A 12,661-nucleotide genomic window follows, 5' to 3' on the forward strand; every position below is an offset into this window, starting at 1 on the left:
AATACCTTCACAGGTTCCTGGCATACACATTCTCTGGGAGGAAGGATGCTTCCAACATCCTGACCAGAACTGAGTTATATATTCTTTGGTGCATGCACACACATAGGAAAATACATCTGGGATACTGGGTTGCCACCCAGTTATCTAGCATCATTCAGTATAACAGGCCACTGATTTTTGGCCCCTTGATCACTGCCATTGCAGTGAATCTAAAACTTTTGCACCCAGCATATACTGACCTCTCCCCCACCCCCAAAACAACCCCCTTGGACCTACGCACATTGGATGATATGGGGTTGCTTTGTAAGGTGGGGGATGTTTTTTCTATTGCACCTGCAGGTCCAGTAACGCCACGCCATGAGCGTGTTTTCAGAAGGAAGAAAGCCACCATAAGCACCACCACCCAGCAGCCAGCCACTATAGCAGATACTGCAGATCAGGCAACACAAGCAATAGGGCAGGAACCAGCAAATGAGCCACCTCCAGCAGCCCACCAGCAGGATGCTCCTCAGCCACCTGAAGACGAAGCCCCCAACCAGACAGTAGAGGCTCGTCTCAGAAGGATTGAAGATCGAATGCAAAGGATGGAGCACTTGCTGGACCTGCTGGTGGACCATTTTCTGCCCCAGCACCGTGACAGATAGCAATTTGCCCAGTGATTTGCCCAGTGCTTGCCCAAGTCACTGGTCAAATCACCCCCAGGCCAGGAAATATCTTTCCCTATTCTCCTTCATTTTTCTATATGTTTATTCACACATTGAGGACAATATGTGGGATAGGTGTGGGGGTACTGGAGAGTATTTATTCATTCACTGATCACACCATTTTTTTTATTTTTTATTTTTTATTTTTTTTTTGTTTCTTTTTGTTTCTTTTTGCATTTTTAACCCCTTTTTGCACACACCAGAATTTTTTCACACTTTTTGCACACACACACAGAATTTTTTCTTAGCTTTTGCTCTACTCAACATAGATAACAAGGTTGAAAGAGTGCCCTTATCTCATGACCCCATTGATTTGCCACCCCTTTAAGCCTAAATTGAATCATTCACAGTATGTTACCTTCACTTAGAAAGTTCTTTACTTGAATTGAATCCTTAAATGTGCTAAGGTCAAGGAAAATAAAAATACAAATACATGCAAACACAAAGCTAGTGTAACTCCCTATGAGCTGATTTGCCCAAATTATCATGAAAAACCAGCACAAAGCACAAATCACAAACTTGTTCCAATGGTCTAAGACTATGAACTGAGCCTAATAGCCACTTGGAGAAGTAACTGACTGAGTAACCGGGGGTGTATCACCCATGTACACAATCGCGTAAAAAGGTCAGTAACTTTTTCAAGCAAATAAGTTTCGATGGTCTAGACTATGAACAGAGCTAGTAGCCACTTGAGCAAGTGACTAACTGAGTAACCGGGGGTGTATCACCCATGTACACAATCGCGTAAAAAGGTTAGTGACTTTTTCAGGCAAGGATAAGAATAAGTGCTGCTGAAAATAAAAACAAAAATAAAAAGAAATAGAGAAGAAAAGGGGCAAGTCACTCCTAGGGGTTGCATTAAACCTAACATAAAAGAATAAGCATGATTGAATCAAAAACCTTTCCCTTGACCATGGTAGGTGAAAGGAAACAAGGAAAGGAGAGGATGACCTTAGTGCATGTACTCTATACTGTGATAGTTCAGATTAGGAGTCTAGGGGGGCTGATTAAGTGGTGCTTAGGTTCTAAGGAAAAAGGGACTTGATTAGCTAAGTTATTTGTTGCTTGAGGACAAGCAAAAAGCTAGGTGTGGGGGTATTTGATCAAGCATAATTTAGCCACATTTTTATCATAATTATTATTGCTTATTTACACATTTTCTAGCTTAATTTATGGTTTTTATCTTGTTTTTACAGAAAAGGAAGAATCTGGAAAATGGAAGAAAAAGTGCAGAAAAATTGCAAAAGGATGATTTGCCCAGTGATTTGCCCAAAAATCTGCTCCAATCACTGCCCAGATCAAGCTAAAACAGATACCCAGAGGCAACGGACAGCAGTGACATGGGCAAGCGATTTGACCAAGACAATCGAGGATCACTGGCCAAATCACTCGCAGAGGCATAGAGGACTGACTCACAGAGAAGCGATTTGCCCAGTGATTTGCCCAAGAAACTGGTCAAATCGCCGGGCAAATCACTTTGACAGCAGAAAATTACAGCAGAGCGGGAAAATGGACAGCAAACAGAAATCCGAATTTTCAGAAGTCCAAATCCAATCCAATCACTTCCAGCACTTATCCAAGAGCCACGAAAGAGCTTCTCATCCAAGGAAATCCAATTGCAATTAAATTCAACATCAAAAGAGGAGTCCAACACAAAATCAAAGAGGGATTTCAAAACCCTAGATGGATAAAAATTCTGCAACTATAAAAGGAGAGCCTCCAAGCCAGCAATCTTATCATCTGATCAGCTATTGAGCTTCCTCTTCCTCACGCCAGAAATTCTGCAGCTCTTCTATTTTCTTTTCTTTTCGATCTTTTGTGTATTTAGTCCACCATGAGTGGCTAATTTCCTTATTTTCTAGTTGAAGTTGAGAATATTCAGATTTGTGATGAATTGGGAGGTTTAATACTCCATTGTTGAACTCTTGTTTGTTTCAATATTTATGCAATCTGACCTTTTCTTTAAATATTACTTTGCTTTTAGAATCAATAAGGGCCCATTGCTTTTAAATTGCCTAGTAATATTGTTTGAATGATTTAGGTCCGTAATTGCTTAGATTGTTCAAATACACATTTAATCAGGTTGTATGATCTAAACTTGACCACGCGGTTGGCAAGGATAGAATTGGGTTTCTCTAAGTCTTAATGCAGTCAACAGTTGTTCGATGCTACAATGCCCCAAGGACGTTCCTTGGCAACTTGTTGATTAGTGTTTGATTAGCGAACGTTTCCTAATCGAACTAGAACTAAGGAGGAATTTGGATTGTGAGAAGCGTCTTCCACAACCAAAACTGATTTATTGAAATCAAATAGGAGTCTTTAAAAATCAAGGATCAATTCTGAACAAACTGAATTAAGACTCACACTTCAGCTAGAATCTTTTTCTCATTGAAATTCTCATCTATTTAAATTATTGCTTTCTTTTGCTACTTAATTTTAATCATCAAATCAAAACCCCCCTCTTTTATTTACTTGCTATTTACCTAGTCATTAGGAAAGTCTTTGGTGTCAATTCCCTGTGGTTCGACCCTATTGCCACTATCTGCAAATTTATTTGTTGATCGTTTAATAGGTTTATTTTTGACGGCTTCGACAACCGCCTATCAGTGCCTCTCCTAAAGTGAGAGCTAGCTTTACCTTCCCCTCCACTGGTACAGGGATTCCTCTGATCCCTTTCACTAGGGCCTGGTTCCGGACTAGTTGCTCCTCGGAAATTCCCATCTGTTGGAAGACTCTGTAGGGTAATAGGTTCACCTTGCTTCCATCATCCACCAAGATCTTCTTCACCCGGTAGTTGTGAATGACGGCTTCAATGACAAGGGCGTTGTCATGAGGCATTTGAACACCCTGAGAATCCTCTGGAGAGAAAGTGATGGCCCCTGGAGAATGCTCGACGACCTGCATGACTTCAGCGCTGCTGCTTTCTCCCTCTCGACTCCTCTTTTTTCCCCTTCGGCTCATCCGACCTCCTGTCCCTCCGACAATCATGTTGATGGTCCCACTAGACCCATCATTCACTGGTCCTGCTCCTGCTCTCCGGGATGTTTGCTCCACTGGGTTGGGCCGCGGCCTTTGTCCCTCCGGTTTCTTCACAAAGTTTCTGAGGTGTCCCCTTTTTATCAGCCTCTCGATCTCAGCAATCAGCTGGTAGCAGTTGTTGGTGTCGTGGCCGTGTGTACGATGATACTGATAATATTTGTCAGGATCTCGCTGGTTTGCTTCAGCTTTCATAGGTCTGGGCCATTGAAGGAACTCCTTGTCCTGTACTGCCATGAGCACCTCGGCTCTGGAGGCGTTGAGCGGGGTCAGACTCTCTGGAATCCACGGAGGGAGCGATTTCTGTTCTGAAACCCTTGGAGGGTGGGGTCTTTGGTCTTTTTGCTCCCAGGGCTGTCTGTAGGTTTCAGGCCTTATGCCTTGCTTCTTCTCTTGCCTCTCCGACCTCTTTTCTTCGAGGGCTTTTCCTCTGTCTTCTGCCCCTTTGGCAAACCTGCTCGTCATTAAGGCATCATCCTGCCTTATGTATTTCTCCGCCCTCTTCATGAGCTCTGCCAGTGAGGTCGGGGGTTTCCTGCTCAACGAGCCAAAGAACTCAGGTGAGGTCGTCCCTTTCTGCATGGCCTCTACCGCCCGACTCTCATCCAGCTCGGGGATCTGTAGGGCCTCTGTGTTGAAACGGGCCACGTACTCCCTTAGCGATTCATCCTTTCTCTGCTTGACCGTCTCCAAGTAACTGGTTTTTCTCTCTGCTGGCACTCCGGCTATGAACCGACTGATGAAGGCGTCGGCCAGATCCCCGAAACTCCTGATGCTCCCTGCCTCCAGGCTGTTAAACCACGCCCGCGCTGGTCCTGTCAGAGTTCTAGGCCTTGCACGTCAAGGCATCCGACAGAGTCTGCAACTCCATAAAAGTCTTGTAGTTGAGAACATGCTCCCTCGGGTTGCCAGCCCCGTCATATGCTGCCATAGGAGGCATCATAAACTTTTTGGGGACGATCTCCTGCTGCACCCACTTCGAGAAGGGTGAAAAGGTGGGCAAGAGAGTTTGATTCTGATCCTTCGTTCCCAACTCGGCCAAGAGCTGCTCTCTCATCTTTTGCAGCTTTTGGTCTACACTCTCCTCCTCCTGCCTGGGTTTCTTCTCCCGGCAGTACTCCTCTTCCTCCGCTTCGCTTCTCGTCCACTTGGTTGTTCCGACAGAATAACTGTCGGCCTCGTCATTCTCAATCAACTCCCTCACCCTCCTTCCGTGAACCCTTGCTTCTGGCTCTACTTCTCCACCAGCTCTCCTGCTTCTCTCTCCTGTTTCTCGGCTGGTTGTTTGAGGAGGATTGAGGGTAGGTTGGCGAGGTTCATTGATTCTGGGTTCTTCTACCACTGGCAACACATTCACCGGGGTGTTAAGGCCCCTTTATTGCATCATCTGCCCCAACCAGTGAGCGGTATTTTGTAGTTGGAGGGCCATGCTCTGAAGGTCCTGGTTGGATAGAGCAGCTCCAGGCACATTCCCTGCCAAGCTTGGCGAGGGGTTGAAGGGAATTGGTGTTTGGTTGTTTGGGGTTGTGGGACTGAAAAAAGAGAACTATTGTCCCTCATGAGCGGAGCTCAGGTCATTAGGAGCGTTAATGGTGTTGTTTTCAGTGTGGTTAGCCATCGTGGATCTCAGTGGGTATTGTAAGAGTGGAACTCCGGCGATGAAAAGATCTCATTCGTTTCCCACAGACGGCGCCAATTGATGATCTGAGATCCAGAAAAATAGAGTTTTACAAGGGTCTTGTGAATTTTGAAAAATTTAGCCCTAGAGGAGAGTGTTTCCTCCCTTTTATCCTCTTTCTTCTCCTTCACGCGAGATGGCCTTTCCGCTATAGGACCACCTAACCCTTGGTGCAGGTCAGTACGTACGGATAACCCCAGGACCCTCCCTGTGTCAGGCAAGCATTTAATTCCCTTCGGCGCGCGAGTGGACAGGGCTGCGAAATGACTGGACCCGTAGTCTTTTCTTCTTGTGACCGGATTTGAGGGAAAAAGATCGGAACCTAGGAAAGGGCTGGTTTTAAGGCTGAAATGGGCCGAGCCGATCTGATTGAATGACTTAAATAGGAATCCGATCAGGAGGATGAACGGGTTGGGCCTGACTTATTCGGGGGCTTAGGAGTCTCCTGATTGTGGGCTGCTACTATCGGTCCGGCCTCATAATGGGATGGAAAAATCCAGCGGTCATCAAAATCAAATTAATTTGATTGATTGGTTTATATTTTTAATAAATTTTTTATTTTTTATATTTTATTTTTAATATTTTAAAATTTAATTAAAATATTTTAATTTTAATTATAATTTAATCTCTATATTATTAAAAATAATATATTATTATCACTAATCGATTTGATTTAATTTTTTTATTTTTTATTAAAATTAAATTAAAATAATTAAAATTTTTAAAATTAAAAATTAAAAATAATAAAAAATTAAAATTAAAATTTTGAATTAATTCAATTGAATCAATTTTTTTTATTTAAATTAAATATGGTTTATTTATATTTTTTAATAAATAATTTTTAAATAATTTTAATTTTTTGAAACGTAACTAATTTTATTATAGTTAAATTGGTAATAGTAGGCATAATAAAATTTTAATAAAGTATTAGAGAAATAATAAGTTAAACATATCTACAAAATTTAATAAATATTTATGATAAGCTCCTTTATACTACGAAATTTCCATTCTCTACTCTTTGGCAACATTTAATTTTTTTAGTGCAAGTTATAGTATAATGTCTTTGTAAATTTTATTTATTTATAAAATAGTAAAAGAATTTATTTATCATATTTTCTAAATTTAAATTATTTATTTATCTTTTTAATCAAAATATTTATTTAAACATAAAATAATTTTTGAAGACTTATTTAATTATTAATGAAATTTTTTCTTCTCATTTTTAATAAAATTTATTATTTAATTTGAGTTGAATTTTTACTAATTATGATGGTTATATTATTTACAAACTTATTAAATAAATATAAATTTTAAATTTTTTAAATATACTTATTATCAAATTAAATTTATAATTACATATTAATTTTTACATTCTTTTTATCGATCTTAAATTTTATAAACTATAAACAAAAAAATAAATACAGTAATGCCACGTGTCTCATCTCACCATCGTGGATTAAAAACGTATAACGAGCCACACTAGCGGACAAAAAAAGGGCAATTTTGGAATATCAAGTTTGTCTATTACGAGAACAATATTTGTACTGCGAGTTACGAATTTGTCGCGACCCGAATTTGAGAGCGGGGACCTGGTTTCTAGAAAAGAGGACAAAGGTGTTAAAGTGGTCCTGTTTAGACGTTCGAGGATCTCGACACGTGTATCAACCTTGATGACAACACACGTGGCGTAGTTTCATCAAAATATAAGGAGTAGAGTGGGGGGACTGAATGGCACGTGAATTGTGGGGTCTCCACTCCGATCTAGCGCGTCTCTCCCGCCAGCTGGACCCTGCCACGCTGCTGTCCTCTCAAACGCGACACTCCATAATCTACCCCCATTTTATCGTCATACCTTCCGAAAATATCGTTTGAGATTTTAAAATTACAAATTTTAATTAAAATTAAATATTAAAAAAATCATCACGCTTTATTTGTGAAGGAAATTAATTATTTTGAAATTATATTTTATATTGTATTTACCTTTTTTTAGCAAAGAAATGATTTCGTGGGTGAAGGAAAGAGAAAAATAAAATGGAATAGTGAGTTGATGATTCCAGTTATTTCAAATAAAGAAAGTCGATGAATCAAAAGGCAATTGGATGGCAGCCAAGGTTTTGCATTGCCAATCTAAAAACGACACTTCATGATACCTTTACCTTTTATAATATCTTTGCATTATATTCTTGATTCTCCAAAATCAATAAAAGAATTATATATTTCTTTTTATTTGGAGTTTTTAAATGCAAAGTATAATTGTATATAAAAAAGGTTTTTTTTTTAATTTTAAAATAATATTTTATTTATTTTTACTAACACATTTCTATTTAAGCCATTAAAAATAAAAATGGTTGTTTAAATTTACTAAAAAGACACTTTAATTTAAAAAGATTATAATAATCAATAAATTATTCATAAATATTCTATTTAATGGACCATATCCTAAATTTTATTTAAAGATGATAAAATAATTCTTATTTTATTAAAAGTAATTTTGTCGTTTTACAAAAAATTTAAAACTTCAACCATGAAATTTATTTAAAAATAATAATAATAAACGGAAACTTTTAAAACCATTTTTATTTAATTAATTTATAAATATAAATATTTAATAAGCATTGAAGTGGATAATCCATAATAAGACCTAATATATTTATTTAGTATTATTGTATAAGAGTTTCAGTACCGTATAAATTAATTAAAGTTTGGTTAAAGGGAAAGTGAAAGAGCAGAAGTTTTGACAGAAGGAAGAACAGATGAACCGAAGAAAAGCTTGACAGAAGGAAGAACAGATGAACCGAAGAAAAGCACCCTTGTTTGTTTTGCAAGAAGTCATTGAAGAGTTTTGCTTTTTTATTTTGCTTTCGTCGTTTTTTTTTTGTTTTGTTTCCTTACCTTAGGCAAGGAGGTCAATCCGTAATCTGTGGTTTCCCTTGCAATGGATAGCAGCACCAATTTATTTTGATTTTTCTTTTCATTGTTTTTGAATTTTATAGGTCTGAATTATTCTCTTCGTGAGAATGGCTGTACTGCCAGACTTGCTGAGGGATGACAGTTTGCTTTTGGCCGCTGAGAGACATCTAGTTGCTGTAACGCCAGTATTTTGAAACCATCCCACTATGTTCGGAGGATCACGCTCCAGTTAGTTAATGTAGCCGTAGACTCCGTAGTGTCTCCTTCTCGTGCACAATGGTTCTCGATAACTGTTAGGTTCCTTACACTTTGGGGCGAGACCAAATTCTGGAGAAAAACACAGATCCAAAAGTCATTTTCAAGTAGATCAGCCCAACATTGTTTGTTCCAATCAGTGATGTAAAGCAGGCCAGATTGACCACACGCGCAGGTCCATCTGAGAATAGCCTAGTCCAGTGACAAGAGGTAAGAGAACAGACACAATCACTTTACGGTCCTATCAGTATGCGCACCGAGAGAATTAAATGGTTGTCTGATAGAGAGAAATACATTGGCACGTCTATACGTACAAATCTGAATGTAATAGTGGTTATACGTCACTAGAGAATAAAATGAGAAACAATAAATGAGAAAGAATAAAGGAGGAGAAATGTGATCTGCTCTAGTTAAGCTCACTTATGCATTATAAACTCTAATTTTTGGATTTTAAAATATCATTTTTTATATGGATTGTTTTTACTTATTTTTTCTTTTTAAAATTTCAAATATGACTCACATAGCTATTATTGATATTGTTAGATCTAGTCCGTTGTCCAAATTGTCTCTGTTTGTAATGTTTGTGGTGCTTATATTTTAGTATAAATTTAGATGCTCCTTGCACCTCCATTTGGAGCATATTATATACTCTCAATCTCACACTAATTAATATCATTGAATAAATTCTTTCTTCTTTTTTGACAAAATTACAAGAAAACGAGGAGATTGAATCTGAAAAATCTAATATTCACTCTAATATATTTAGATTATGTTTAACGATAATTTTTTATAATTTTATTTATATATTTTATTTTATTTTATTTATTTTTTTATAGTATGAAGAGTTAATTTATAAAAAATTTTAATAAAAAGTAATTGATTAAAAATTTAATTTATATAAGTTAAACCTGAGATAAAGTGATTGGTTGTTATTTAGATAGTGGAGAACATGAGTTAATGCAAACAAGAATCTAACCCACAACTTAAAGATATGTCACTTTCAATTATTGATTACAAATTATAATTTGAGAAGGTTAGTGGGTATTGCCCAACCAAAATGGGTTCAAGCTGTCCTTTCTGGCTTTTCCTTTGGGCTTTGACTCTTTTGATTATCCCTCGCAAAGCTAATCACTTCATTTATAGAAATGAAGCCATGGGTCCACATTGAGCTTCATTTAGAGGATAGACATGGGTCCCTAGCAGCTGTCATGTTTGTTACAGAGTGGTGGTTTGGATTGGATGATAGAAATGAAGCCAAGTCTATGGTGTCTCTGTCATTGCTTAGGTTAAGTTGATTTGAGTGAGTGATTTAATTTGAAAGGAGTTGATTCTGGAATAGGTTTGATTTGAAATCTTAGGCTCTATTTTTCTAGGCTCACAGTTCTAATTTTCTGGTTTATTGAAAAGTAATTAGAAGTTAGAGAAAAAAATGGAAAAGAAAGTGTGTGTGGGCCCGAATAAATTCGTCAGCTTAAAATTATTCATATAAACTAATTTGATCAAGCTAAGCCGACTGGCCGAGGACCCGAATGTTAAGTTAATGTATAGCTTGGGCTTGTAAAGGCTTATCGAGGGCTTGCTATAATTCTTAAGCCCGAAATGCGTTTACGTTATTCTCATTACTCATGTGTGGGCCCTTAATTTAAGGCCCAGTTGGTCTTGGTTTGGACTTTAGAGGGCCATGTTTAGTACCTTAAAAGACATTGTTACCCTTGGTTCCCTAAATTGAGTAGGCATTTGCTCAGGGCTAAATATGTCATTTGAAGTTCTCCCCCACGCAAAACCCTAAACGCTGGGTTGTCATATATTAGCTTTATTTCTTCCTTTTGTGCTCCCTCGAATCGAAATCTTTGTGTAGTCTCACTCTGAGCACAAAAATGCCGCCTAAATTTGACCCTTCTCAGGTCGTCGATGTCTTCGTCCGGGTCACCGGTGGAGAAGTCGGTGCGGCTAGTTCACTCGCCCCGAAAATTGGGCCGCTTGGTCTCTCCCCTAAAAAGATCGGTGAAGACATCGCTAAGGAGACCGCTAAGGACTGGAAGGGCCTTCGCGTCACCGTCAAGCTCACGGTGCAGAATCGTCAGGCTAAGGTGTCAGTTGTTCCATCTGCGGCGGCTTTGGTCATCAAGGCACTTAAGGAGCCAGAGAGGGACAGAAAGAAGACTAAGAATATCAAGCACAGCGGGAACATCTCGCTGGATGATGTGATTGAGATCGCCAAGGTTATGAGGCCAAGATCGATGGCTAAGGATCTAAGTGGAACTGTCAAGGAGATTTTGGGAACTTGCGTCTCGGTTGGGTGTACTGTCGATGGTAAGGACCCTAAGGATTTGCAGCAGGAGATTACTGATGGTGAAGTTGAGGTGCCACTTGACTGAGAGATCACTAGCTACAGTGAGCTACTATTTCCTTTTCTTTTCCTTTTTTGGTCCTACATAGAGAAACTGTATTCGATTTAATTTGTGTTTTTCGACATTGAAGAACGTTTCTGGATTATTTACTATTTAAAGTTAATCAGATGATTTGGAGGATTTTTTGGGGTAGCTATTGTGTCTTTAATGCTTGTTTGTTGGATTTTAGTTCGTTGCTGTTAACTTTTTGCAGTTGAATTTATGGTTTTTTGCCTTGAATTATGTGCAATAATGTACTGTGAGTAAATTTTAGCCATTGATATATTTTAAGTTATACAAGGTGCAACATGGTAAAATAAAGAAGCAAAGTTTTATTAATATTTTCTGATGAAAATTATTATATAATGCAGCAAGGCCAAGGTTTATATGAGTTTCTGCAACATGGTAAAATAAAGAAACAAAGATTTATTAATATTTTCTGATGAAAATTATCATATAATGGAGCAAGGTTTATATGAGTTTCTTCAATTTGTTCTGTTTGGTTCGTGCTTGTTTTGATATGTTAAGATTTGTGCCTTGTGTGATGATGAGCAATGATCATTTGAACTAAATATCTGATATTGCCTGCAGTTACGAAACTGATTTCAATTTGCACTGCTTTCTCCTTAGGATGCCAGTTTTTTGTAGTTTGTAAATTCTGCTCTACTGTGCTTTATGAACTGCATTTTTAGGTCCAGATGTTCTGTATAATTTTGTTTATGTTATTTTTGGGCACTTCTAGCAAATTCTTATCATCCTCTGTTTTCTGCTGGTGCTTGGGGTGTGCCATTTGGGTACAAGTTGTTTAATAGAGTCCACATTTGCAAAGCTATATGCCCTCTCCCTATATCTTTTCAAGGGTTTAATTGTTTTATTTATAAAAATTAGGTGTTAGATGTAAACATAAAATTTATATATATAAATATATATATATATATTTCCAAGCTTCCTCTCATCCTCACTTTGAGTGGTAGTATGTCAATCTTTAAGAATCTCTTTATCCTCTGCTAATACGATTAGTTGAACTCGTTCAGGCATTCTACCTGTTTTAACTGTTATGTGATCCATGTCATTTATGGAATTCAAGTTTTATTTATTCAATGCTGGACACATGCTATATACTGTTAGCTTTCTGCTCTCCCATGGAATAAATTTGAAATTGGAACCTGGGTGGTTCAGAATGGATTTTGTTCATTTTGTTGGCAGTTGCAAGTATGTGTTCTGTTGAAAAGAGATTTCGCAGCCTCTGAAATGCTTTTTATTATTTATTTCTTGAGGTGATACTGTATGGAATAATGCTCCTCTATAAGGACTGTGTTGTTGTTTTCTTTTTTACTGGGATAAATTTTTGTTTTTCCTTGATCCAGCTGTTTTCTGCTTGCTGATTTTTGCTTTTATGGTTACTTGCATCTCGGCCTTTTTGTTATGGTATTATACTATTTTCCTCAAATTTAAGCTGGGTCTTTTGACATGTTCATTGAAATATTACCGAGGAGTTGAAGTTAAAAAATGTGTAATGCCAGGCGTTTTATTTTGTAGACAGTTTACTTTAAACAACACTTCTTTTTGATGCTTTCTCTTTCATGCTAGTGGTTGGCCTCTGAATTAAGAGGCAGTTTGATGTGAATTTTTGTAAGAATGGTGGTGAGCTCGCCTACATGAAGTGCAAGTGATTACTCTCTCTTTTT

At 37.8% G+C, this 12,661-nt stretch overlaps 2 protein-coding genes across 2 annotated transcripts; one reads left to right on the plus strand and one right to left on the minus strand.

Moving 5' to 3' along the window:
- Positions 1–417: 417 nt before the first annotated feature.
- Positions 418–4,205, minus strand: LOC122723548. Its single transcript, XM_043956052.1, has 2 exons — positions 3,342–4,205; positions 418–516 (listed from the first exon to the last, which is right to left on the minus strand). Exons 1-2 carry the CDS (start codon positions 4,203–4,205, stop codon positions 418–420), a joined length of 963 nt encoding a protein of 320 aa, XP_043811987.1.
- A 6,194-nt stretch (positions 4,206–10,399) lies between these two features.
- On the plus strand, positions 10,400–12,661 carry LOC110612828 (60S ribosomal protein L12). The gene is made up of 2 exons (XM_021753645.2): positions 10,400–10,977; positions 12,384–12,661. Exon 1 carries the CDS (start codon positions 10,461–10,463, stop codon positions 10,959–10,961), a length of 501 nt encoding a protein of 166 aa, XP_021609337.1. The 5' UTR covers positions 10,400–10,460; the 3' UTR covers positions 10,962–10,977; positions 12,384–12,661.

Source organism: Manihot esculenta, chromosome 4 (assembly GCF_001659605.2).
Source record: "Manihot esculenta cultivar AM560-2 chromosome 4, M.esculenta_v8, whole genome shotgun sequence".
Taxonomy (NCBI): Eukaryota; Viridiplantae; Streptophyta; class Magnoliopsida; order Malpighiales; family Euphorbiaceae; genus Manihot; species Manihot esculenta.

Bases quoted from the DNA above. Each gene is read 5' to 3' on its own strand.
- LOC110612828 (XM_021753645.2), top strand. From the start codon at position 10,461: ATGCCGCCTAAATTTGACCCTTCTCAGGTCGTCGATGTCTTCGTCCGG.
- LOC122723548 (XM_043956052.1), bottom strand. From the start codon at position 4,205: ATGACGAGCAGGTTTGCCAAAGGGGCAGAAGACAGAGGAAAAGCCCTC. The intron at 517-3,341 runs GTAAAGCTAGCT...CTTCGTCTTCAG, and splicing joins CTGTACCAGTGGAGGGGAAG to GTGGCTGAGGAGCATCCTGC.